Source organism: Callorhinus ursinus, unplaced genomic scaffold (assembly GCF_003265705.2).
Source record: "Callorhinus ursinus isolate GAN/ISIS: 27379988/994484 unplaced genomic scaffold, GSC_fseal_2.0 scaffold25, whole genome shotgun sequence".
Classification (NCBI taxonomy): domain Eukaryota; kingdom Metazoa; phylum Chordata; class Mammalia; order Carnivora; family Otariidae; genus Callorhinus; species Callorhinus ursinus.
In genome coordinates, this window is record NW_027397087.1 from 1,105,295 (window position 1) to 1,131,496 (window position 26,202).

The 26,202-nt window shown below is 46.8% G+C and overlaps 1 protein-coding gene across 1 annotated transcript in view; it reads right to left on the reverse strand.

Moving 5' to 3' along the window:
• The window catches only part of RYR3 (ryanodine receptor 3), a 518,087-nt gene that overhangs the window by 165,929 nt on the left and 325,956 nt on the right, over nucleotides 1-26,202 (reverse strand). Inside the window, exons 28-36 of the mRNA XM_073877464.1 lie at nucleotides 23,554-23,762; nucleotides 21,535-21,710; nucleotides 20,558-20,594; nucleotides 18,885-19,048; nucleotides 15,919-16,084; nucleotides 9,600-9,686; nucleotides 8,961-9,187; nucleotides 6,727-7,522; nucleotides 3,591-3,791 (exon numbers count right to left, since the gene is read on the reverse strand). Of these exons, the coding sequence (XP_073733565.1) occupies nucleotides 3,591-3,791; nucleotides 6,727-7,522; nucleotides 8,961-9,187; nucleotides 9,600-9,686; nucleotides 15,919-16,084; nucleotides 18,885-19,048; nucleotides 20,558-20,594; nucleotides 21,535-21,710; nucleotides 23,554-23,762 (2,063 nt within the window). The remainder of the gene's footprint in view (nucleotides 1-3,590; nucleotides 3,792-6,726; nucleotides 7,523-8,960; nucleotides 9,188-9,599; nucleotides 9,687-15,918; nucleotides 16,085-18,884; nucleotides 19,049-20,557; nucleotides 20,595-21,534; nucleotides 21,711-23,553; nucleotides 23,763-26,202) is intronic.

Below are 26,202 nucleotides of genomic sequence, written 5' to 3' on the forward strand. Positions count from 1 at the left end.
TTGGTGAGGTTGAATTTTGTTTTTCTATACTTAAGGACCATTTTTCTTTCTTTTTTTTAAAGTAGGCTCCACGCCCTGTGTGGAGCCCAACAAAGGGCTTGAACTCATGACCCTGAGATCATGACCTGGGCTGAGATCAAGAGTTGGACGCCTAACCAACCGAGCCACCCAGGTGCCCCTATTTCATATTTTATAAATTTCCTGTTTATGTTCTTCCTCCATTTTTCTGTTGAGAAATTTTTTTAAAAATTAATCTGTATTTTGCACATCCCTAGTTATTAAATCTTTGTAACATATACTCCAAATATATTTCCTGGATTTTAGTGAGCTTTTAACTTTACAGGCCTTTTTTTATTGACATGTAGGTTTTAACATGTAGTTAAACTATCATCTTTTCCTTTATAGTTTTGTCTCAGGGATTCTTAACTGTTTTTATGTCATGGACGATTCTGACAGTCTGTTGAAACCCCCTGTTTACTTCTCAGATTAATATTTTGAATACATACCATAAAATATAGAAAATTACATAGAGAAACAATTATACTGAAATCTAGTTATCAAGACCATAAAAAAGAAATCTGTGATATAGGAACATATGTACTTGTTTATTAACTCATTAAACAAAAAGATCTGGTGGCAGGTCTCATATTCACAGTGATCTTGAAGTAGTGATGAATGTAAATGATATTTCAAGGTATGACAACCACTGTAATACAACATGGAAAAAAAAACCAGGCAATTTCTGTTGCTGGAAAAGTCACGTATTTGCTTTGCTGCCTACATCAGTAATTAAAGAAATGCTATCAGAGATTAATGACAAGTTGGTGAAAATGAGGTCATTCATTTCCTGCTCAGATTCGAGAATGTCTCAATTCTTTCCAAAGACCCATGACCCCAGGGTAACCCACACACCAGGCAAAGGTATTTTCTCCTTCTGTTTAGGATTTTTAGGTTAAAAAACTTTATAATCTCTTATTAAACCATGAAAAACCATATTTAATGTTGTTAGGAAGATCCTTATTCTTTATTTAAAGCTACTACTATAAACAATTTTTTGGAAGTAGGTAGAAGTACTGTTTGTAATAAAATAATACATAAAACAGGTTAGAAAAGTAATTTTTGTGGTTGTTCTACAATGTTAAAACATGGTAATTGTACCAACATATATTGATAAGTTGTTTATTAAATAAAAAGAAGATTTGAAGATCTAGCTTGGGAGTCAAAAATAATTTCTTTACGGAAAGATCATTCCTTAGGTAGAACACTTGGGAAGCAGGGGCCCACCAGCCTGCAGGGCAGAAAATCAAATGGGGAGTGAGCTGAATTTTCCCCTCCATAGGGCATACCCTTCAATGATGCCCTTTTTAAAGTCAAAGGCTTACTGACTATGCCTGGCTAATTTGCCAACAACCGTTGGACTGATCTTAGTTTTGCCTTCTTTTGTACTTGGTAACATCCCCCAAGTATATGTTTTTTTCATCTCTCTATACTACATAGATATAAGACTGAAAAGCTTTATTTTTCTCCTCAAAGGTTACAGAAAGATCAGAGAATCATATCACTGTTTTAAAATTCTAATTCTTATTCATCCAATCTTCCAAGAGATTTTGCAGTGCTATCCCCTGGAAACTGATCTAAATTCTCCTTTGTTGATATTCAATTCTGAATTATTTAGAGAGATCTGTTGGTAGGTTCTTTCTAGAAATGAATACTGAGAGGGGTGGTAGGTGGGACAGCTGAATTTGATAGCAATTAGTGTTCCTTCTTTCATTTCATTCCTAGACCAGCAGCATCAGTATCACCTGGAAACTTGCTCAAAGTATAAATTCCTGGGCCTCACGCTAGAGCTACTGAATTAGGAGCCCCGGGGGGGGGGGGTCAGCAATCTGTTTTATTAGGCCTTTCTGGTGATTCTGAGGTCTGCTCAAGAATCACAGCAGGGGTAAAGGAGAAGTGGGAGCCAGCGTGGCCCTTCCAGGAGCCAGGATCATAGGGTGGGTCCGTTAGGACAGTGTTAGATGGACAACGCAACCTAGCTGGGTTGAGCAGATGCCTCAGAACACAGACATAAACTCTACTCACTGGCAGAAGTGAGTCGCTGGCAGAAGGTCAGAGAACATGGTATGAGGCAAATACAAGTAAGTCCAACACGGAAGCTAATGACGGCACGTACAGGATGTGTACTGTATGTCACGTATCCCGCTCAGTAAACTAAACACATTGTCTCATGGGATCCTCACAAGAAGGGAGGGAGGGAGATACAGACATCCTCATTTTGCAGCTGAGACATAGAAAGGCGATTGCCCAAGACCACGCAGCAAGCGACGGGGCGGGGGCGGGGGCGGGGGCGGGGGGGGGGCAAGACAGGAGCCAGGCACCACATCATGCTTCCATCCCATTACTCCCAAAACGAGTGAGCGTTTGCCCAACAAAATGAGAAACGTTCACACACACCTGTTGCCAGTCTAAAGGCAGCCAGACAACATTTGTAAAGCCTTCAAGAGTAATTCAGGCTCGCTGCACTTCCCTCAGCATGGTGCAAATTACCTCCTCCAGTCAATTGAAAGGGCTTTCTCATTTTGCCTCCAGCAAAGAAATGGTAAGCCTCACCTACTCTTTTCAAGGCCGGTATCGTTCAAGGGCATCTTTTAAAAGCCAAGAGATGTGGTTCATTTTTAAGCTGATATAAATATCTATGTTCTACAAAATAGGTTAGGAAAGTAATTAGACCAAGTTGTACCATTAATACCAAGTGGTGGTAATTATACTGACAACAATTTATGGATAGGCTGCTTATTCAATATAGACAAGATCCAAAGATCTGGTTTCAGAGACTGAAAACAAATTTCTTCACTGAAAGAGCTTCTGGCATGGAGCACTTAGGGAGCTGGGGCCAAGCAGCCTGCGGGATATACGTGAACAGCTGAGCAGAGGGACAAAAACAAAGTACTATTCCCTCAGCTGTCCCGCCCTCCTCTGCAAGTTGCTCACGAGGACCCTCAGTCTTTCAAGCCCTCCCGTCTGGGCAAGGCTGACCACAAGGCAGGGGTACCGCAAAGAATGAAGACAATACCTCACAGAAGGGACCTCACTTGCCCAGTCCTGTTCTCCTAGCTTCCGGGCTGGGAGGCTTTATGAGGGTCTTGGTCACGGGGCAAGGGGACGAGGAAGACTGTGTATCTACTCTCATCAATCGGTAAGTGTTGACCATGCTCTGTTGATCTCTGACACAAAGCAGCGACTTCTGTAAGGACTGGACAGACGTTCTTCTGACGGCAGATCCTTGCTGCTATGAAAGTGATGCGGTCTTGGACTCAATGATAGGTAATGGGGACGAGGGAGCAAGGGAAGGGAGGAAGCCGTGCCCACGTGCAGTTTGAGATGGGTTTTCTTCCCCCCCATCTAAGTGGCAGGTGCTCCTCGTTGCCATCAGCCTAACCCCAGGCCTGTCCCCTGGCATTCTGCTGGGTCATTTAATCACCCACAGCTCTCATGGCCACCCCAGGCATATAAACGCTTCATGTGCCCTGTTCCATGAGGTTCAAGTTCTTCCGTAGGAATGGCAGGGAGGCTCAGGAAGAGTTTCTTACCTGCTCCTGTGGGGGGGAGCGGAACTCCCTGGTCTTCCGGGCAGTCAGGGCTGCGGACATGTTCAAGGCCTGCATGAGCTCATTGTAGCGGGACTTCTGATTTGCCTGGAGTTTGGAGACATAAATGTCGCCAAATGCTACAATGGCCTCCACTCGATGTTGCAGCTCGCAGTCACAGAGATGGCTGAGGAGCTCACACATCTGCAACACAAGCGAATATTTATGCTAATTTAACAATACTTTGCATACACTGGTTAAGCTGCTGGCATCCCCATTTTACAGAGGGTAACACTGAGCCTCAGGTGCTCTAAGTGACTTGCCCAGGCTCACACAGTAACCATGGAGCCATCCCTGGAATCCAAGTCAGCTGAATCCAGACACCAGCTCTTTATCCTAAGGCCTGGAGAATGACAGGAAAATGAGCTCACCAAAGACAGAATAAATCTGCCTGTGGTGAGGGAGAACAGCATTCCTAAGAGAGTTCCTCCATGGCTCTCACCTCCAGGTAGGAACCACCACTGAACTGCACAGGTGAGTTCTGGATCCTTCCTGACACCTTCTGGCTCTGGATGACAGGAACTAAAGACTTCTGTTCCCCTCTCCATCTTTCTTTTCTTTTCTTTCTTCCTTCCTTCTTTACTTCCTTCCTCCCTCCCTTCCTTCTCCTTCCTTCCCTCTTTCCTCAGATTTTATTTATTTGACAGAGAGAGGGAGAAAGACAGTGAGAGAGGGAACGCAAGCAGTGGGGAGTGGGAGAGGGAGAAGCAGGCTTCCCACAGAGCAGGGAGCCCGATTGTGGGACTCGATCCCAGGACCCTGGGATCATGACCTGAGCCAAAGGCAGATGCTTAACCAACTGAGCCACCCAGGTGCCCTCTTTCTTTCTGTTTGTTGGCAGTGTTTTTCTGTCATTAGTTCTTTTGGACTGTTAACTGTTACTAATCTTATCACTATTTGAACTTTTATTAATAAGAACAATAGCCATAACTTAGTGAGTTAGTAAATTATTAAATATTAATTATTAAATAATAAATACTAAAATATTTATTAACCCATCTCCACTTCACCTTTCACATGACTAACAGACACTCTCCAGTCGGTCTGGGCACAGACAGCAAAGCCCCTGACCGTGGTGTGCTCTTATGTAGCAGGACAGTCTCCGGCATACCTGCCCAGCTCTGCCTCTGCCAGGTGAACTAGCACCCAGAGCACATGCCCATCACACTTGTGATGATAGTGACAACATTTAATTTAGAAGGAATGTGTGCCAATGAAGTAGGAAAACCAAGGTGAATGACTAGGGAACATCTGTAAAAGGCAAGTTTTTTTCTTTAAGATTTATTTATTTATTTGAGAGAGAGAATGCACACGCATGGAGGGAGGGGCAGAGGGAGAGAGAGAAACTCAAAGCAGTCTCTGTGCTGAGTATGGAGCCTGATGTGGGACTCGATCTCATGACCCTGAGATCACGACCTAAGCTGAAACCAAGAGATGGATGCTTAACTGACTGCACCATTTAGGTGCCCAAAGACAAGTTGTTTTCTTTTTTAGAAAATACTAATAGTTGGGTGTGAGTTAGACAACTACAATCTAGAAGTATTCTGTGCTCAGGTTGCTTTCCAATTACCTCTAAATCCACAGTCTATTTTAAAGATCCCCCAACTGGCCATCATGCACATCAAACTGTGCATGACAGGTATCACTGATGCAAAAGGGAGGACTCTACATGCCAGTCTGGGATTCACATTTAAAAAAAGGTCTTGGCTCCACATCAGAAGAGCACATCATATGTTTTAATAAAATTGTTGAAGGCATATATGTAAAATTTGTTATGCTTCTCTATATGCAGTGTTTTGATTAACTGACCACCTATGAATCCCATCACATTGGGTTAAGAGAGCATCATTTGGAGATTAATATGTTTTATGATGAAATACATTCCATATTGCATTTTATAATGATAAATTTGAATATTATGGTTTATTATATTATCATCCATATTTTACAAATTGTAAAGCTAAGGCTTTGGTAGGCTACTGACTTGGCAAGCGTATAGAGCTAGTAAGTGGCCTGAGTCAGGCTGACTGTGGAAAGACTGTTCTGCTCTGTTCACTTTCCTTTTTCTTTTCTCAGTGCCCAGAAGACAAAAGTGATCATCCTCAATGCATCACCGATGCTAGCCTACATCTGGTAAGACTATGCTTGGGAAATGTTGAGGTTTCCTGGGTGATGACAAGGGGGCAGCTCTAAGTGAGCATGGCTCTTTTTCTTAGCTCAGAGGGCCGTTGATTTGAATGCCAGTGCAACAGGTCTCCGTAGGCTTGGTGATCAGAACACGGCAACAAATGAGAGCAGGTGGTGAGTGTGGCCACCCCGTGAGCCAGTTCCTCTGGTCTGTTCCACAGCCAAACAGACAGATCTCACCAAGGAGCCATTTAGTCCCAAAAATAAGAGGTAAAGATCAGGGCCCATCCATCACTAGTTCCATGAAAACAATTCTAAAGCACAGGCCTTGGGATGCCTGGGTGGCACAGTTGGTTGGGTGTCTGAATCTTGGTTTTGGCTCCAGTCGTGATCTCAGGGTTCTGGGATCGAGCCTCATGTCAGGCTCCACGCTTAGCGTGGAGTCTGCTTAGGTTTCTCTCTCCCTCTTCCTCTGCCCCTCCCCCTTATGCTCACTTGCACTCTCTCGCTCAAATAAATCTTTTTTTTTTTTAAAGATTTTATTTATTTATTTGAGAGAGAATGAGAGAGAGATAGCACGAGAGGGAAGAGGGTCAGAGGGAGAAGCAGACTCCCCGCTGAGCAGGGAGCCTGATGTGGGACTCGATCCCGGGACTCCAGGATCATGACCTGAGCCGAAGGCAGTCGCTTAACCAACTGAGCCACCCAGGCGCCCTCAAATAAATAAATCTTAAAAAACAAATAACCCTATTTGTAAGGGTTAGTATTTTTCTTTTGACCTAGCGAGTTCACGTCGTGTCAGAAACAAGCATGACCAGCAAATGCTCTCTCTCGGCATCTCTGCTACACCCCAGGTTTAGGCCAGTGCCCGGAGTCCCAGCCTTAGCTCCAGGCTGCACTCTCACCCTCCCCATCTCTTTTCAAGGGCAGGAACTTGGCTGCCCTGAGTTACCTGCAGCTTGACTGACTCTGGCAGTCGGGTCTGCAACAAGCCTTTGACTGGAGCCTCCTTGCCGGCCTTTTCCCCAGCCTCCACTGCCTTCTCCTCCACCTGGGTCACTTCCTCCTTCTCTGCTCTGTCCTCTGTCTCTGCACTGTGCTCCCCAAACACAGAGGGATCGATCAGGAGGAGGATCTGCCGGACATCATCATCATCAAACACCCCCATGACCAGCAGGGTCCCGATGAGTTTCAGCACAGGCACAAACTGGAACTCCACAGACCCGCCGACAGGGTCCCGGATGTGAGCCCCGCTGTGCTGCACTGCCTCCGTCAGCATGCTCAGTGCCTTCGTCTTGAGAATCTCCAAGGGGATCTCAGGGCTCTGCTTCTGGTGCTCCTCACTGGTCACCACAAAGCAAGGGGTGGAGAACCTGAACCCTGGCTTGAGACATGTTCTCAGGCCCACCCCCGGCAGCCCGTGCCTCTTGGACTCGTCTGGGTACAGGCGGATTTTCCCGGTGGTGCTGGTGATGGGAATGATGTACTCATTCTTCATCATTAGCTTCCTCTCCTTAGCGCTGGCCAGGTGGATGCTGATGAGCAGGTCATAGAAACCAGAGCGAAGGAGGCCAGGGAGGTACTTGTTGTCGATGGCATAGAAGAGCTGGGAGAGGTCGACATGGCCACACAGGGCGTAGGCCACCCGGCTGTTTCCCAGGGCACACACGGCGCTGTAGAGTCGCAGCGTGTGGTAATGGAACTGCATCAGGTCCTCCTGCTCACAGAGCTCCAGGACGTCCACACACCTGCGGGGGACAAGCAGTCAACCACTCCACGGGGAGAAGAATACGCCCGAATGCAGCAGAGTGCTTCTCTTTGAATCCCCAGGGATTGCGCACAACTCAATGAGGGCAAAGGGGATAGAAGATGGAGGAACATCTACCCTCCCTTCCCTCGCAGATTACCATTCCTCTCTCAGTTCTGGTCCATATCCCAGTTCCTGATGATCCTCCTTCTCTAACTACAAGAATCTCAAAAGTCCGAAAGACTTAAAGACTTGGTTTCGATCCCAAATATGAAAGTCCTCCTTCTTAAGGAAAGCCTCCCAACTGAAAAACTGAAAACATTCAGGAATGTAAGAGGTGCCTTGGTCCTCTTATCTGTAGGTGTAAGGGGGACTTCTGTTTTCTGATATAAGAACTCCTCAGAAGATGAAGCTGAAGCCCTCTGTCCATCTGCCATATACACCATCTGTATCATCTCCAATCTACCACCATCTACGGGGCTTTCCTTCCCCTGAAAACAAACACACTTGTGCTCTTGTCCAAAGAGAAAACACTTCCCCACCTGAGTTCAGTTGGCATAATCAATTCACTTTCTCCTTCCTGACTTTAGAAGCCTATTTGGAAGTCAGTGCATTGGTCCCTCATCTGTGGGGGTCCACGGTCTCTGCTCCCTGCTCAGTTTTTCTGTTTTGTCTTGCTCTTCCATCATGGATGTGAGGATCCTCTGCAATTGACTTACTTGGCTGGGCCCCTGTCTTTTACTGTTCCTGTCCTCCACTAGTCTGTCTTGCCTCAGACTCCATGACCCAGGCGAATACTTAAATGGGAGCTGTTCAGGTGTCAAATCCTTCTACTCCCCATTACTTTGTTTTTTGCCCAACAGATCAAGGGGTCATAATATGTTAACAGTAAAATTTATTTAATTCTTATGACATATAGAAACTCTACTAGATTTTACCTACACAATTTCATTTGTTTCTCCCAGCAGTCCTTTGGGTGGTCATTTATTTTACTGTATCATGAGGAAATGGAAGTAAGTAATTTACCCAAGGCCACAAGGCCAGAAAGTGAGAGTGCGGAGATTGAATGTAGACCATAATCCAAGAGTACCTCTTAGCAGAAGGAGCCTAGGAGCCCATTCTTCGTTCTCTAAGCAAGCTAGGTATGCCTCATTTCCCCCATTCCTGTCATTATTTCAGGGTCACATTGGAGTTTTCAATTAAATGGTTGGAAATGTTCCTGACTGCAGGCACTTGGAGCTACGGGGAAGGCTTGTGGCAGGCATATCATACTGAATATCCTGCTATATTTCCAAGTGAAGAATGAAAGTGAGGAAGGGAGAGAGAAACTGAAGTTTCTGGGAAGTCAGTGGACTGAGCAGGGCCCTTGCCACTGAGGCTCTTTCCCTTTCCTTGCTGCCTGCCAGGCCTGCCCCATCCTCTGGGGGCCCCTCCACTACCTGTTCTCCTCCGGGATGTGGAGTGCCATCATCTGCAGGGGCTCCAGGCACTGCACCACCCAGCCATGGCGCTCGCTCACCCGCTCTGTCTCCACCTTCAGGAAGCTGCTGGGCATGCGGCTCCAGAGCACGGGTTGGATGGTCTGCACATCCAGCCGAGGTGGACACTGCGGAACTGGGTTCTTCTCTTCACTCTTAAATATGGCCGCCGACAGGGGCATTGAGTTCTGGGGCAAGGTGGAAAGGTGTTGAGAGGGAAACGTGTGCACTACAGAGGTGCTCAGTTGCTGGATAATGCAACCTGGCCCGTGATCACCAATATGGTTAGTATAAACTACAGAGAGAGAAATGAATCCCGAGACTTCTAAGGCTTTACCAGCCTAATTCAGATCTTGCATAATGGGTTATATTAGCATTAATTAATTCTTTCAGCACCCAGTAGAAGTGGGAGAAAGGAAAATGAGAACCTACCTTCTGTCATAAGAATTTCACGGGCAAGTATAGGGGCCAGGTTGGGGGGACCGGTGAGGTGGTGTATGAGAAGGGATTCCCTTGTTTTCGGAGGCCTAGGATTTTTCCCCTAATGGTCGACACTGCCTTCTTTTATCATAGCCATTGGGTAAGAGGGCAGATCAATACCTTCAGCTTCCCAAGTTCAAACTGAAACAAGGACGTGCTCGTAGGCTGCAGGAAGACTGCTGGAAACACTTTGGTATTGGGCTCCACCTGGAAAACAAAACAGATCAAGAAGTTTGCTCAGAATTATAAAATCACAGATGGCTAAGTCATGGGGGGTTTTAATCAACACCCCCATTCTAACCTTAGCTGAAAGAAGACAGCTAGCTGGCGGGTCAATCTCCACTGCCCAGAAATTCTGAGACGGGTGCCTATTGGTATTGACTGTCACTGCCCCCAATTTATTCACTCTCTCACTGTCTCTACTTGGGGCTGAATCATCTCACGTTCTTTCATTTTCTCTGTTAACAGCAGCCAACCGCTTTCTCCAGTGCTCAGGGGGATGGTCACATGTGGGGAGCTACCAACTGCCCCCCAAAGGCAATGGCTGCTATTGGTCAGGGAACAATGTGATGTCCTGGCTCTTCACAGAACATGGAGACACCTGGCATGCATGGAACACCATCATTCATCACTCCTGCCCATAGAAGGTGATCCTGGAGAGTGGTGCAAGGACTTTAGTGTTATTTCTGAGGGCAAAGGGATGTTGATCAAGCAACCCCAAGGGGCGTCTTACGGCCAGGCTTCTCAGCCTCAGCACTGCTGACATTTTTGGCTGCTTAACTCTCTGCTGTAGGGGCTGTCCTGTGTGTTGTAGGATATTTCGCACCATCCCTGGCCTCTACCCAGAAGATGTCAGTAGTACTCTCCACTCCCACCACAGTCAAGACAGCTAAAAGTCTCTGAAGATTGCCAAATGTCCCGTAGAGGGGAAAAACGCCCCCGGTTGAGAACTGCTGCTTTATAGGCAGGTGTTTCCTTGGAATAACATAAGAAAGAGGCTGTTTCCATAGCCTACCTCCTTTTCTTAAAACCTCTCCGTTTTACTCAGTTCCTCTGGACTTCTCTCCGCTTCCTCCTTACTCTTGATGGTTCTAGTTCCTACATTAAATAGTGTAGGATTCACTGACTGTCTTCTAGCCACTACTTAGATGAAGTGTGTGGATATATTTATGACAGCAGGGACTCCACTTATCACTTGCCCACTTTGACGTAGGGGTTTTGATCAGACTAGGAAGACCATGGAAGAAGAAAAGGGATTTTAATCCTACTAACCAAAGTTCTTTGTCTTTAAGTAAATGCAGACATTAGGAAATTCTTGTAACTCTCTTGCAGTTAGGGGATGGTGAATGTCATGGACATACCCTAAGTTGGCCCCCAGTGAGTCACTCTCTTGTACAGTCCCCTCCCCTAGAACCTGTGTCTTGTTTCTAGAAAATAGAATATGGCAAAGATATAGAGATTGTTACTCCCTTGGTTTGGCTATATTATTTATGTAAGACTGCATCTCAGCAGACTAGAGAGAAGGTTCTCCACCTGGCTTTGGAGAAGGAAGCTACCCTGTTTTAACAGAGACTGTGAAAGGCCACCAGAGGGAAATTTCAGGGGGTATCACGGGACTGAGAGTGCCCCTGGCTGCAGTCAACAAGAAATGGAACCTCAAACCTACAAATGTAAGCAACTGACTGCTGCCAACAACCACATGAGCTCAGAAAAGGACCTCGAGCTTTGGAAAAGAATGCAGCCTGGCTGGCACCTTGACTGCAGCCTTGTGAAACGGAGTGGAGGGCCCAGCTGGGCTGTGTCCCCACTGCAGACCCACGGAAACTGTGAGACCATCAAGGTATGCTGTTGTAAGTCACAATGTCTGTGGTCATTCGTTATACAGTAATAGAAAATGAATACAGAGGTTCTTTTTGGTCAGAGTATTTGATTACAGGCTTCCTTTTCATAGTGAATTTCTTCAATGCATTTAGACATAAGATTTATAAAAACACATTTTTATGGCTGGAAGTGACTTACAAGACTACATGGTCTAGGGCTACCACTTGCTCATGATGAAAGAGGTCATCAGATGGGTTAAACCAGACTTACGCTCAGTACACGGTGAACCATCCCAGTACACTGCAGGGGCTCACATGCTAAGTATAAACACTTGGTTTAAGCCTAATGCTTCAGGTGTCCATGGACCATATGGAGGGATAAATGCCCGTAAAACCAAAATGTGGGGATGCAGCTGCTAGAACTGCCTGGTGATATCTGGAGTAAACTTTGTAAGGGACATTTAATGAGTAGTGATTTAGTACGTATTATCTATCTGCTTTGTGCCGGGCCCTGAGTTTGCAGCAGGGAGAGACACTAATAGGAAATTCTGATTTGATACATCCCTGGGCTGGCCCCCAGATTTCTCAGATATCTGATACATGACATCTAGAACAACTTGCAATGCTCAAGTCACTGTAACTTTCAAGGAGCAGAGCTCTGATGGCTGGGACGCTTCACATGGACCAGCAAGAAGATCACGAATCTGAGCTCATGGGGCCAGACAAATGCATTCAGCCCCAAGGTTCTCTACACTGAATGGTCACACTAGTACAGGGACCTACAGGCTGAAGAGGGTGGTATGTTTTCAGGTCCCTCAGGACTGGTCCCTGCAAACTTCATAAACCACTCAGTCAAATGCCAGGGCCTTCTTTAAGCTCCCCTGCAAGGAGGAGGGGCTTTGAAAGCATTTAGGATGCCCAGAGATGGGTTTATTTCTACCATGCAGAGTATACTCCCACCATGATGAACAATGGAACTTTATCTTCAACCACTCAAAAAAGAACACACAAGTGTGGGCTCACAATGGGTGTAGAGGAGGATGAAAATGGCAACTGGGGGAGTGAGAGCAGAATCTTATATGGCTTTCTTGACCCCTGGGGTTATTTCTGTGATTGCGTATGTTACGTGGCAAAAGAGAGTCTATAGATGGAGGTAAGGCTACTAACCAGTTGACCTTAAAAACGGAGAGATTATCCTTGGGAGCCTAATCCAAGCACATGAACCTTTAAAAAGCAGGTGTTTTCTCTTGTTGGGGGCAGAAGGCAAAGTCAGATTGACTGAAGCACGAGAACAGGACAGGCTCTCATCAGCTTTGAGGATCGAAGGGGCCACTTGAGAAGGAATGTGGGCACCTCTGGGAGCGAGAGGTAAGGTAAGGAAAGGAAAGGAAAAAGGCAAGCAAGGAAAAATGGACCTCAAACCACAGCCTACAACCACACTGGATCCTGACAATCATCTGAACGAGCTTGGAGTGCATTCCCCCCGGAGCCTCCAGAGAGAGGCAGCTCGGCCCCTCTGTGGCCTTGATTTTGGCCTGGTGAGAACCTGAGCCGAGAACACAAACTTCCAGGACTGTGACATAGTAAATGTATTGATTTTATGCTAATTTTGTGGTAACTTGTTAAGAAGCAAGTAAGAAATGGAAACGGTGGCCTCCCAGCCGGGTTGGCCAGTTTGGCAATAAATACTTCCCAAGCACGTCCTGGGTGCTAGGTCCTGTTTCAGGTGCAGGAACCGGGGACAGACCAGAGGGATGGCCTCTGGATGGGGAGCTTCCATTGTCATGTGAGCAGGAGCCCAGATCTGAGGCTGCCGGGAAGGGCCATGGGCTATTTTTCTTTTGTATTTAAGGTACCTTTTTCTCACTGGCTGATCTCTTTTGTCCTGGCAATAACAGACATTTTATTTCTGGTCACGTGTGAAGGTCAGGGCATAGGAACTGGCCTGAATTGAAAGCTAGCCCGTCTCGTCAATCTGAGCCTTGTAGCTGGTTCTGTTCTCAGAGCAGTGTGGCTGGGTGGCAAGAACCGAGGAGTAGCTCTTGAACATACATTTTATTTCTCATTTCTCCCATGATTACATTAAGTGCAAGAGAAAAAGGTTTTCAAACTGCATAGCAGTTATTTAATGGGGTGGGGGGTGGTCTAGAAATGCCGTCTGAGAGAATCCTCCTCTCATTATTTTGGTTACTGGTCCTTTCTGAACAGAAAGCCAGTATATAAATATTGCTGCCCTGCTCCTCTTGAGATAATTGAAAAATGAAAATGGCCACAGCTGCAGAATAACAATCATCCGACTGCCGGGGGACCAGATGCGTGGCTGGACATGGCAGCGTCTTGCCTGGAATGACAAGGGGGCTGCCGGGTGTGAGCCTCCTCCCGAGGGGTTCCCGTGCTGAGCCCTGGCACTCTCCCCTTCACTATAGGGGTGCCCCAGGGTGGCCTGCAGGACTGGGGCCACTGAGCAGAGAGAGCAGGATTTACACGCATGCTGGGGAGGAAGGCATCTCAGGCCGGTCGGTTCCCAGCACGCAGCTCAGAGAAGACAATGCGCCAGCCCTGAGTTACCCAGGAACTACCGAGAAAGCCGGATACATATCAACAGCCACAGTGTCCTGCTCTCTGCTGTGACATTTCCTCAACAGCACGGGCTCTTCCCCCGAGGCAGGCGAGTCTCTGCAGCTGCCAAGGCCCGGGCTTCTTTCTTTATTTACTTAGGGACCTCCAAAGCCCGGCTAGCCTTCAGAGTTATTAGATGTTTTAGAGGTCTCTGCAGCTCAGGGAGGAGCGTTCAGTCCAACTCATTTCAAAAAGTTAATGGGAAGAAGCTAATGGATTCTGAAGGACAGCAGTAACATATATAAGCATTTTCTCAGGGGTTTGGGGGTGAGGGGGTGAAATCATGAGAAAGTACCAGAAAACGGATACTTTACTTTCAGCCTCGAAGCCTGTTTCACAAAGGCCTCTTGCTGGGCATGGCTGGTTGGGCCCCAGGGGCTGGACCAGACTGCTGCGTGATGTGGATGGTTCCACTTTTTCCTGGGAGGATGGGGAGGCGCTGGAGACGAGGCAGCTGCCCCCATGCCAGCACACCATCCCCAGGCCCCAGGAAGGGTTTGGTCCATCTGTTCTTGGTCACCAAACAATTCAGATTTGGGGCGGCTACTTCACCTCCCCCCTCTAGATGCCATCTCTCCAACCACAGGCCAGACAAATGGCTGCCAAGAGGCTTTTCAGCTGGAGGCTGGACCATGGGGCTGACTGTAGAATCTGGGGTTTTATCCACTTACACAGTAGTGGGATGCTTTTTCTCTGCTGTAGTTAGCTAAGCTGCCTTAAACACTGCATGTCGCTGTTCTGGTCAGAAACCTTCAAGAGCTCCTCAATTCCCATCAATACCTCCTTATCCTTTTCCAGATGAATTTCTCAGCACTAACCATAGAGGCCCCCTATGAGGCCGGCCATTGTTCCTCAAATCTACCCTATGCTTTCCTATCTCCATGGGGATATCTCCTGTGCCATTCTTTCAACCTTAGTATACTTCCCCTCACTTTCAGAGAAGAATTCTTTTCTTGCTTCAACATCAAGCTTTCTCTGTAATGAACATTTCCCTGACTCTTGACGGAGGTGAGCTCTTCCTTCTCTGAACTCAGATGACACTCTCCATACATCTCCATTCTACCTTGGGAGTATCAAGAAAGTTTAACATAGAAATTTAATTTCTTAATTTAGCTTTTTCCAGAATATGCTCTGTAGAACTCCAGACTTACAGAAAACTACTACTGTTAAAGTAAAAAACAAAAACCAAAAAAAAAAAACCAAAAACACTTTTCTTGGTTAAGTATTATGAGAAATGCTTGGTTAGACAGGTTTCTTTCTAAAGTATTTTTTAAAGTTGCCTTGCACTGACGTTCATTGCCAATGTCAGAAAGACGATATAGTATGTGGCATTTCCCAAGTTTACCTGGATATCAAGGCTAAAAATCCTGCTTCAAAGAGTAAAGCTTCTTGTGGTTAATAATGGGTAAACCGACATGTGTGCAATTGATGGTGTTCCCGAGTAGTTCTGTCAGAGCTCACAGTCAATGAAATAGAGAAACACATTATTTATATAAATGCATTTTTAAAGGATCCTGTAAGGAATTCATAAGGAATGAGAATCACCTTTTTGCAAAAGGAATATACCCTGGCACATAAGTCATTTTTTATGACCCTATATTTTGAGCACAGGCGTTTCTTAAAGCAAGGAGTATCTCTGCTCACACTTTCAACTTTGCACCTTGTATATAGTACAGGTAACATGAAAGCTGCACAAGAAATGTTCATGGAATAAATGAATCACCTTTCAGAGACCATCACCAAAGAAAAGCCTTCTTATCTTCTAGAAAGACAACCAAGGATACCTGGTCAACCAATAAATAATGACATTTCCCCCCCATTTTCTATCTGTAAAAATGAAGTCATTTTGTTCTGGTTTCTTTTCCTAGATGGCTTGTGAACCCTGTGGACTCATCAACCCCTCAGGCTGCGGTGGGGATGTTGAATATGAAGAATGAGGAGCAGAGCCATACACACACAGGCCGGGGACACTGCTGGCTCAGACCCAGAGCCACCCTTACCTGGTAACATGTGCCGAGTTCTCGCCCATTGGCGGAGAAAGACAACATGCCCATCGCCAGGTCCACGAGGCAGCCGATCTCCAGGTCCACGTTGCTCCGACTTGATCTTTGGGAAGTGGCCACAATATCCCCACCCCACACCATGTAGCAGTTACTGCGTTTCACACTAGAAGTCAAAGAGAGGAAAAAGCACAGAATCTGGACTGGGATGGTGTGCAGCCAAGGCTCAGAAATGAAATGCCCCAGAAACCTTCCAATGAAGCTTTCCGGTCAGCCCCTAGTAACTTTTTTTCTTAAATACATTCATTCAGCTTCAACCCAATTTTCTCAGTTATGACCACTCAATTTAGGGATGTGGCAATCTATTAAGATACTTTGGTCCAAAGAACATACTGTTCAGGTAACTGTCTCCTGGCTCAATGTCAATTCCCCTCTTTGAAAGAGATCATGGGGATGGTAGTACTCCCACCTCAGAGACGGGAGATGGAGGTACAGAGAGGCACCCGCCACAGGCCGTTTTATACAGGGATCTGGTATAAAAAGCAGGAACAAAAATCCGCAGTGTCAGGGAAAAAGGCTGTAACATACTTGAAAACTCAGGCCCACATCCTTAGGATGGCAGGCTTGGGAACACCTGCAAAGTATGTCACAAGTGGTCTCTAAGGCCCCACTACCTCCTTGACCTATATAACCTGGCTCCCCCGCTCCCCCCCCGCCCCCTGCCCAGTTCTGCTTCCTGTACTCTTCAATAACTACCAACTTGGGTGCATTTCTCAGCTGGCTGTCTACCTCCCCACCACAGTATAAACTCCATTATAGGCATTTATACTTAAAAGCCAAGAGTAATAGCCAAAAAGCCACTGAGTCTCCAAAGCCTGATTCCTCAACGGAAAGACTGAAAATCCTGTGTGGGCTTTGGAGAAGTGGCACAGTGGCAGGGGTGATTCTCAGAGCCTGCCACCATGACTGTGGGCAAGAGACAGACAATCTGGTCTCCTCCCAAGCCCAGTCCTGGTGCACAACACTTGAGGAATCAGTTGTTTCAAGTACCATAAAAGTGCTTTTTCTCAGGCTACACAAGAGAGTGACTCTATACCTGAGGCTCTAATACCCCTTTCAACATCCTAAGGTCAATTGGATTTGATCTTGGAAAGTTAAAGTTTCGATTAGAATTCTCCAAGGTTCTTTCCAGCTCTAGAAGCACATAATTTCCCCCTGAGACTGGAAATTACCTTCGTAAGCATCTGTTCACCTCTCTCCTTTGGGGCACCAGTTGGGCTGGCTTCTCAGGGTGAATGCCCCTCAGGCAGGGCTGGTAGAAAACGTCCCTTTCAAAGAGTGACAGCCATTGCTAGATTTCCATAAAGGTTAAACTGTAGCCACGTTATTCCTGCCTTTCCGTGATCAGAGTACTAAGTCCATTGATGCCTACTATAGAATTCAATTCCAAATGTATCAAAGCTGTGGGAATGGGAAATGCCACACTTTGGTCATATTTTAAAGGACCCAAATTTGAAATGTCTCCAAACATCTGAAAATCAATCCTATATTTACTTTTTATAATGTGAGACAACAAACTAAGAATTACTGAGTATCTACTACCTACTGGGTCTTGTTCTACTGTCAGTCTTCAAAATAAATGTGATCACTGAGGCTGAGATAAATCAAGTAATCTGTCTGGTGTGGCAGAGCCAGCAAATAATGAGCAATAAACCCAGTTGGGATGGACACGGCTGCCTTTGGTTCTTCTGGCTAAAGAGCAAAGACTTTTGACTGCTTTCGCATGCTTCCTTTCCAACCCAATAAGACACTGGATGTTGTTTATAGCATCTATTCTGGGTCTTGCAATAGGATAGACATTCAGTAGTGGTAATAAGAGTGATGTTTATTCAGTGCCTGGGTCAAGGCACTGTTTTAGGCATTTTTCTATGTAATATCTCATTTAATCTATGAGACTGGAACTATCATCCTCATTTTATGGATGAGTAAACTGAGGCCCAGGAAGGCTAGGTGTTCCAAAGTCCCACCTCTAGTAAGTTCTGAACCCAGTTTAAAACCCAGGCAGTTTGCTTCCAGGGTCTGGTCTTAACCACCTGTCCACAGTGGTCCCGCATGACACAGTGATGCTCAGTGACCTCTCTGGCCACCAGTCTTTGATGAGCCAGGAGCACTGAAGTAACAATGGCTGCAAAACGTTCCTGACTTTGGAGGGATAAAGGTCAGCTTGAGAGACAACTTATTACACCTCCAAACATGTCCATTTGGGAAAGACTCTATTAAGTATCCCATGGGTAGACACAAGGCCTGGTCTCCTGGGTCACCTTTGGGGGACCACTGGCCAGAGATTCTTTCTCTGATGACAATCTCCACGCCCCACCCTTCCCAACTCAGTGGACCAGGGGGAAGGCATGGGTATACCTAAGACATGCTTTCCCAAAAGATCCCTAATTTCTCTCAGTGGTTATTATTCATGAGTCTGCTGTCTCTCTTTTATGTTCTTTATGCTTTCAGACACCTTACATCCTTAGGATGAAGAGTTCGGAGTCAATCAGTTGCTATGTGATGTGGTGCACCTTTTTATTTCTTCTGAATCAATTTCTTTCAGGCACCCAGGGATTTTTCTGTCTTAACTTTGATGTTGTTGAAATTGAGGCTTACCTAGAACCCACAGAGAAGTGTCTGAGAAGGAGCACAGAGTCCCAATTGTCCATCTGCATCTCCCATCCCTGGGCCATGTCTTATACATGTGATGAAATTACCCTCGATTTTCACTAATAACACTTCTACCATTAGTACTCCTTGTCTGGCGAAGGATTTTTAAATCTGTGCCTCACTTTTTCTTTTTCATAGACCCTGGGATGCTTCCTTCTTTTGGGGTGTTGGGCGGAAGGGGAAAGAAGACAGCTTGGGAGTGAGGGGAAGTGAGGAGCCTGGTGGCTGACCCCGCCCCTTGGGAGCCCCCTTACCTTTCGTGGACCCGGCCTCTTTCATCCCCTAGGGTAACAGTCACCGTACAGTTTTTATTCAGGTCAAACTTCTCACTGTATAAGTGATAGTCTGGTGTCACCCATCCGACCCAGACACAGGAGGGGTCCTGTCCAGCAAAGATGCGGATTGCGTAGTAACACTGCTGGGGAGAGACCGCAGAGGGGAGTGAGTGGCCCCCAGCTTGGGGGGCCAGACCTGACAGACCCAATATAGGAGCCCACCTGGCCCTCTTTTCTCAAAAAGCACACACTGCTCTAGAGCTGAACTGTGCTGCACTCCAGACTTAGGATGGGCTGACTAGAGAATCTGGCTTCCTTATTCTGCCCTTTTCTGTGGTGCTTTAGCATGGAGACATTTGAGTACTTTGTCTACTACCCTTTGCCCAGAGATGCTACTGATGCAGTCAGGGGGCTGCGGTGCAGAATGGCCAGCACAGAACCCTCATCCTCTCCTGGGCACAGCCCTTGCCCTCAGAGACAGGGCAGGGGGACTTCTGCTACACTTTCCACTTCTACAGGGAAGTGCCAAGTGTTTGTTGTTATTTTAAAAGTCGTGAAAAAGACACTGCAAAAGAAAAACCCCACATCGTGGCCAAAGGTGCTGCGTGTGGCCACTGGGCTCAAGGACAGCCTGCGTTGAGAACTAGAGTAGTTCTCAGTGGGCATGGTTACGATCTGTGCAGTGTCCCACTATGCTAAGCTCACAGCTAAAGCACTGACATAAGGGACTGCTTCATCGTTTTCTTTACGAAATCGAGCACATCTATTCTCGGTGAAGTTACTTTTATGCGTAGTCTGTTGTATTTTGTTGATTAGGAGATAAAAGGGTCAGCTGGACAAACTGGGGCTTGAATCCTGCCCCTGGCAGCTATTAACTGGGTGACCTTGGGCAGGTCACTTGTCCTGTGTTTCAGAGTGCATCATATTGTCCATCTCATGGGGCTGCTGTGGGAGTGCGGTGGGAAGGTGATGCCCTGTACACAGTAAGTGTGTGACCTGCTGTAGCAACAGTGTTATTCCTGATCATGGTTAACCCACCACCTCAGGACTGCAGGATAACTTTACAGAAGGGGTGACATGCATTTCTTCCAAAGACTTTTTTTTTTGGTCAGGTGCTCAAGAAGGATGAGGGAAATAAAGTAATTAGCAGGTGTTGCTTTCTGACAATTGTCTAGCTAGAGAAAAGGGACCAAAATTAGCTTCCATCATCTGGACTCTTCCCTGCTCCTGCTTCTCACTTGATTGCTTTCAACATTATTCCTGGCACTACTCAGAGAGATGGGAGAGTTGATTCACAGAAGTTTACATAAAAGAACAAACAAAAGGATTAAATGAAAGAGCCTCCCCCCCACCCTATGTTCATTTCAGTCAGAAAGGCAGTGCTGGTCCCTGGAGGCCAATGGGCACAAGTACAGACTGGTGCCCAATTAGGAGCTCCAGGTGGAGCTTCTGCTTTGTACTGAGTAACTGTCTTTCTTTTCCCCATTTGAGAAATGTTGGACATGTGTTCTGAAGCATCAAGATAGATATTAAAAGACACAGTAATCGGCAATTGAACAGGATCTCTAGACAGATCTTTGCTGTAAGGGGCATATTACCAGGCACAACAAAGAATCAAATAATTAAAACCGTAATTGAGCACATTTACTTACTGTTGTTGTATGAGAGAGTATTTCTTGCATCTGTTTCCTGGGGCGGGATTTGGGGAGGGGGAAGATAATCCATGTTTTAGTTATTTGGCTGTGTAGAGAATTCCACAACTCTGACAGGCAACCGATCTACCTTTAATGATGATGGCAAGTTTAGAAAACTATTTTCTAAATAGTTTTATTTAGATATACATGAATGGCCCCAATTGCTCTTGGGACGTGGGCATTTGTAATCTGCCACCACAAGCCAAGGCTGTGACTCCCATCCCGTCTCTCAGCCCAGCTGGTAAGTCAGAGCTAGGGGGAGGTAGGGAAGATCGAAATAATGTAGGCAGGGATACCTCTGAATACCCCATCCTGTTCTTTCAAGCAGCTGTACTTGTTAAAAGCCACGTAGAGAGTGAAAGTCTAGAGGAAACCCAGACACGAGAGCTCCAGAGGGGCAGACATACACCGATGATTAGAAATAGACATTAAAGGAAAGAAAGAGAGCAAGGAACGTATGCCCTATTAGGAAAGGAAGAAGTCCTAGTCACTCATAAGTTACACAGCTGCAGGGTTGGACCCTGGCCATAGTTACATAAAGAAGGCACAGTTTGCCTCTAGAGGCTTTTAATTGCACACAAAGGCAACAACAATTGCACCATCTAATGCACCTATATTCCTTTTACTCCAGAAACACCGGATATGTAGGCTGCAAGGAGGCTAAGGACCCAGAGAGCTCAAGAAGAGCAGAAACGTTTCCATTAGACGTGACCCTGTTTGGCTTGACTGGTCCCCTAATTACGCCTTGCACCAACACCCACATGCATGTGTATGCACACACATGTGTACACACACATTCTGGTTTCTTTACCTGGCTGAAAGCAGAGGGAGCCCTACCAACTCGTGCGAAGGCAGAGTAAGAAACAGAGAGACGGAAATTCAACTTCAGGGCACACATGAGGAGCATGTCTGAGAGTGGGGGGCCTCGCCCTCACCTTTTCTGGAAAGCGTCGCTGTCCAGACAGGGGCTGTGGCTGAAGGAGGAGTGGCACTCGACGGGCATGCTCAAGCGGCAGTAGATCATGTTGGCATTGCTGTTCTGTGTGCCGAATGTCTTGTGGGTCACCTTGAGGCATGGAGGGCTGTCCATGGTGCCATCGATCCTCATGACCTGGAAACACCAAGGCTCCTTACCTGACACACCCAAGGGCCTGATCTTGACCTTATCGCTGCTTCCCTCATTGCTATTCCATATGTCATGGCTTTCTGTGAGCTATAAAAGTTGTCCCCAGTGATAACCAAACTGTTACTTTCACTGTTACTTGGATCCTGTTCCACAGAAAATAACAGATCTGCCTCTGGCTGGAGAAATTAGGGATTTCAGAGCACGCCCACTAGGTTTTCTGCAAGATCAAGGGTGGAGAACAGGTGTAACAGAGGGGGTGGTATCTGGATGATGCAGCATAGCATCTGCCAAAGATGATCTTTCAGGTCAGGGGCAGGTGGCTAAAGGAGAAAATGTTTCCAAAGATTTCCCCTGTCAGTGGGCAAGAGACTATTTAAGGAAAAAGACAGCAGAAAGCCCAAAGCTCCAGGAGAGACATCATGGCTCCCTTCGAGGGATCATCTCCCACCTGGCACATTTCCCAGCCCCACCACAGTCACAGCCTGAGGGTTGAGGGACCTCTGAATACCAGGGAAATTCCCAGTGCCAGCGCATAGCACTGCAAGGGATGGGGCTGGAGGAGGAAAGAGCAAAACTGGGTTTTTTAAACGTGTGTGTGTGGGGGGGGGGAGGCGGGAGCAGAGGAAGTAAAGTAAGACTTATACTAATAATTTTCTTATGGTCTAAGTATCCCCCTACGTTCTAGAGAACAGTTCCTATCCTGGGGTCTCTGAGTGGGCTTACCCATTTTTGTGTGGTGTGTCTATTTTTCTAACAGGGTCTCCAGATTCCATCAGTTTGTCAAAGGGGTTCCCGACCTCTAAAAGTTTATGAGCCAGCTTTCTAAAGTGCTGATCAGGGGCGCCTGGATGGCTCAGTCATTAAGCGTCTGCCTTCAGCTCAGGTCATGGTCCCAGGGTCCTGGGATGGAGCCCTGCTTCGGGCTCCCTGCTCAGCGGGAAGCCTGCTTCTCCCTCTCCCACTACCCCTGCTTGTGTTCCCTCTCTCGCTGTGACTCTCTCTGTGTCAAATAAATAAAATCTTTAAAAAAAGTGCTGATCAGGTAAGAATCATATATAAAAGTCTCTACTATTTAAGACTATGGGGAAAAGGAAAGGATTAAGAGTTGGTGCTTGTTGGATTTACACTGGAAGGTGAGTTAAGGGAACTTACCGTCAGGTGAAAGCAAGCCACTGCGTCTCATGCTTCAAGGTTGCTGATCTGCCTGACTTTCCGTTAGCCACCCCCCCACTCCCTGACCCTCCCATGAATCAAACCATGGCGGGCGCCGGCAAAGAGAGGCAAGCAGATGGAGAACCAGCACCCATATCAGGCTCCTTACAATTTCTGGCTCCTCTGAGCTCCCTCCTACAAGATGAGGGTATCATAGTCAATGGCTACATGTTAGCTTAAAATGCTGGAAGTAATTCTGTAGAAATATATAGGACCTACAAGACACCATGTTATGAGCTTAGAACTAGGTCTGGGACATATCATCTTGAGTAGAGGTACTGAATTTTTTCAGGAAAACAACATTTAAGGTCTTGGGACACTGTACTCATATGGCCATAACAGTACAGAAACATCTGGAGGAAACACAGTGGCCCTAAGGCCCGGGGACTGATCTGCAAGAATGTCTCTGCACGGTGGGTGCCATTTGCAAGATGCCCTTGAGCTGCCCCAATAAACATGCCCACGATTATGGCTCTGAGGGCCAGTGAGGTGGCAGGAGGGAGGCAGCCCGGGCATGGACTTAGATAAGCAGCTGCCTGTTGACAGGAGCATTAGCAGGAGCTTAGTGCCTTGGCCCACCTGCCCCGCCAGGGCCACCCATGAGGTGTAACCTTACCTCTATATGGGGATGATCCTTTGGCACGTTGACAAACGTCGGGAGGCGCTTGCTGAACCACATCGCCACATCGCGGTTCATGTTGACAGCAAAAGGCTCAAAGCCCTCTTGGAGGCCGCACATGGTATAAAACTTGAAGGTACTGGCATCCATCCCGAGATTCATGCGGCCGATCTGAGACAGTCCGAGAGAGCAGATGGGCACAAAGCCTGCAGAATGGTGCAAGAGAGCCTGCTTCAGCCTATAGGACCATTGCAGGAAGCTGTGAGCAAGTCAGACCTTGGCTTTCTTCACAGCTCTGAGTCCAGGAGGAAAGATGGGACACCGTCCTTTGGCTGGCACACAGACTCAACAGGAGGTCACATGGAATCTATGGCTGCCATTGGTGTCTGGGGAAAAGAACTGACTTTGGTTCAACATGATTTGGGGGAGAAACAACCATCCAACTGAGATTATTCTCTGGGTGTATATACATATCAGCTGGAAGAGTAAAAATCAGTAAGAGGATAAATAAAATTCTTTATCTCTGTTTTCGTTAAAACTGACGTTAGGCCCTGGGAAATTTTAAACGCTGCCAAGAACAAAACAACCCAAGGATCCTAAAGAAGGACTTGGTACAAACAGCCTGTCTCAGCCTCTTCCCCAGTGAAATGGGTGGTCTGAGGGTACTTCCTGTTTTGAGTCTGATTCTGAACACTGACTCTGGGGCGTTACAAAATACTGTTGACAAACTGCCAGGCCCTGAGCCCGCATTGCGCCCCCACGCCCCAAGCAGAAGGTGAGATTTCCCAGCAAGAGCCGTGGGTAGTTCCTCCCTCCCCTCCTGCACTTACGGTCTCTTTCCAAGCTTACGCCTGCATCTCGTCATATTAATAACCTGCCAGGCAGAATATTCCAGAGCAGAAGTTCAAACTGTTTGCAGGATATTTACAAATCATAATTGTGGACCGACACATCAGCAGAGCCGGGCAAGCACTAAGCTTGGTGTAGGGTGGGTGGGCGGGTGCAGGAGGGAGGGTGTAGGAGGGTGTAGGAGGCAGGCATCGCGAGAGCATTTGAAAGGAGAGGAAGGGCTCTGAGGCCAGTGGCTTAAGCATGGGCTGGAGCCCCCACAAAGTCAACTGGTGTCACTCCTAAGATGGGAATGTTTATTTAAGGGGAAATTTAAAGGCTACCTTTGGGAGAATTTATATTCAACAGCAAGCTTTTTTGTCTATAGAAACCAAGGACAAAATCCACTCTTCCTAGAGGTAGTGCTGATATACCATTACCCGAGCCACAAAGTTTCTATGTAGATGAAGCACAGAAGTGAAAAGTAAATCGCTCGGAAGCTAAGTTGGTTGCTTCCAGAAACCGTCAAACTCATTTAGGACACTATTTGATACCAACTGGTATCATTTCAAATAAGAGAGCTTTAATGCAATGCTAGCACAATGAGGGTGATGTTTATTCAGAGAGCCTCCGCTCAGACACACCGAGGACTGAGAGTAGCGGGTGGCCTAGCCCTCGGGCAAGTAGATGGACAGCTCAGATAAGCACCCCTTCACGCAGCCTCCAGAGCGGTGCTGGGCTTCTGGGAGTTTTGTGCCAGGGACTGTGATAGAGGAAAGGATCTCCTTTCTGCAGACAGGGAGTTTTTATAAGTAAGGGACCCTTGGAAATCTGATACTGGTGTTGGAATGAGCATTGCTGGTTAGCAACATTTCTTGGGTCCCCACTGGGACAGAGGGCTCTGCAATGCACTACGAGAAGATGTAAAGGAAGGAAACTATCCTGATCCCAAGGCACTTCTACAAACAGGGACAAAAATGGAATAGTGAGGAGTGAATGTTCTGCTGTAAAGCATCGCTACTCCCAAGACTGCATTTTGGCTTCTGCTAAAGGGGCTAACACAACTCAGAACACTGCCACCATAGTAGCCGTAACATGGAGCCAGGATCACAAAGCAGTGTCGCCCTGATGTGAGCAGAGAAAGGACCTCTTAAGAGCATCGGTCTTCTCCTTTCTTCTTCTCTACTGACTTGGGTGGTGGAATGCACGAGCAGTAGGCACAAAAGCCCGAGTGGGAAGAAGCCGAGATGAGGACTTCTGAATAACTCAAGTCACACCAATAACTTCCTAGTCACAGCCCCCTTGGTGACGTAAGACACATGCAGAAGGAAAACAGGTAATATATGTGGGAAGCCTTTTTTCTAAGGGACTTGGGCTCCTCTTCATTCCTAAGCTACCAGCAAAGTGGACAGTACTTCATTGAGGACAGAACTGAAGACCTGAGGAGCTAATGGACCTGACCAAGGTCATGAGAAGGGCAAGTAGCAAAATGGGACAAGATCCCACATACTCTGACTCATAGACCCAGCTGCCAGTCGGTGTGCAAGAGAAGGGGTGAATGTTCCAGGGGATGAATGCCCCAGCTTTAAATAGCAGTCATGTCCCGGGACAGAGGACTGCACTCATTATAGAGTCAAGTGCTATCCCTACAGGACAGGGGCAGGGGAGAGCAGAACAGAGCCTGAGAGGAGGCGGGGCTGCACCAGCTACAGATGGGATAGCTGTGGGGGAAAGATTGTCCAACACTGCCTGGGACTGGGCGGGCACAGCTGGGACAGCTCTGTAAAACAGCTGAAAAGAAGCTAAATCCAAAGCCTG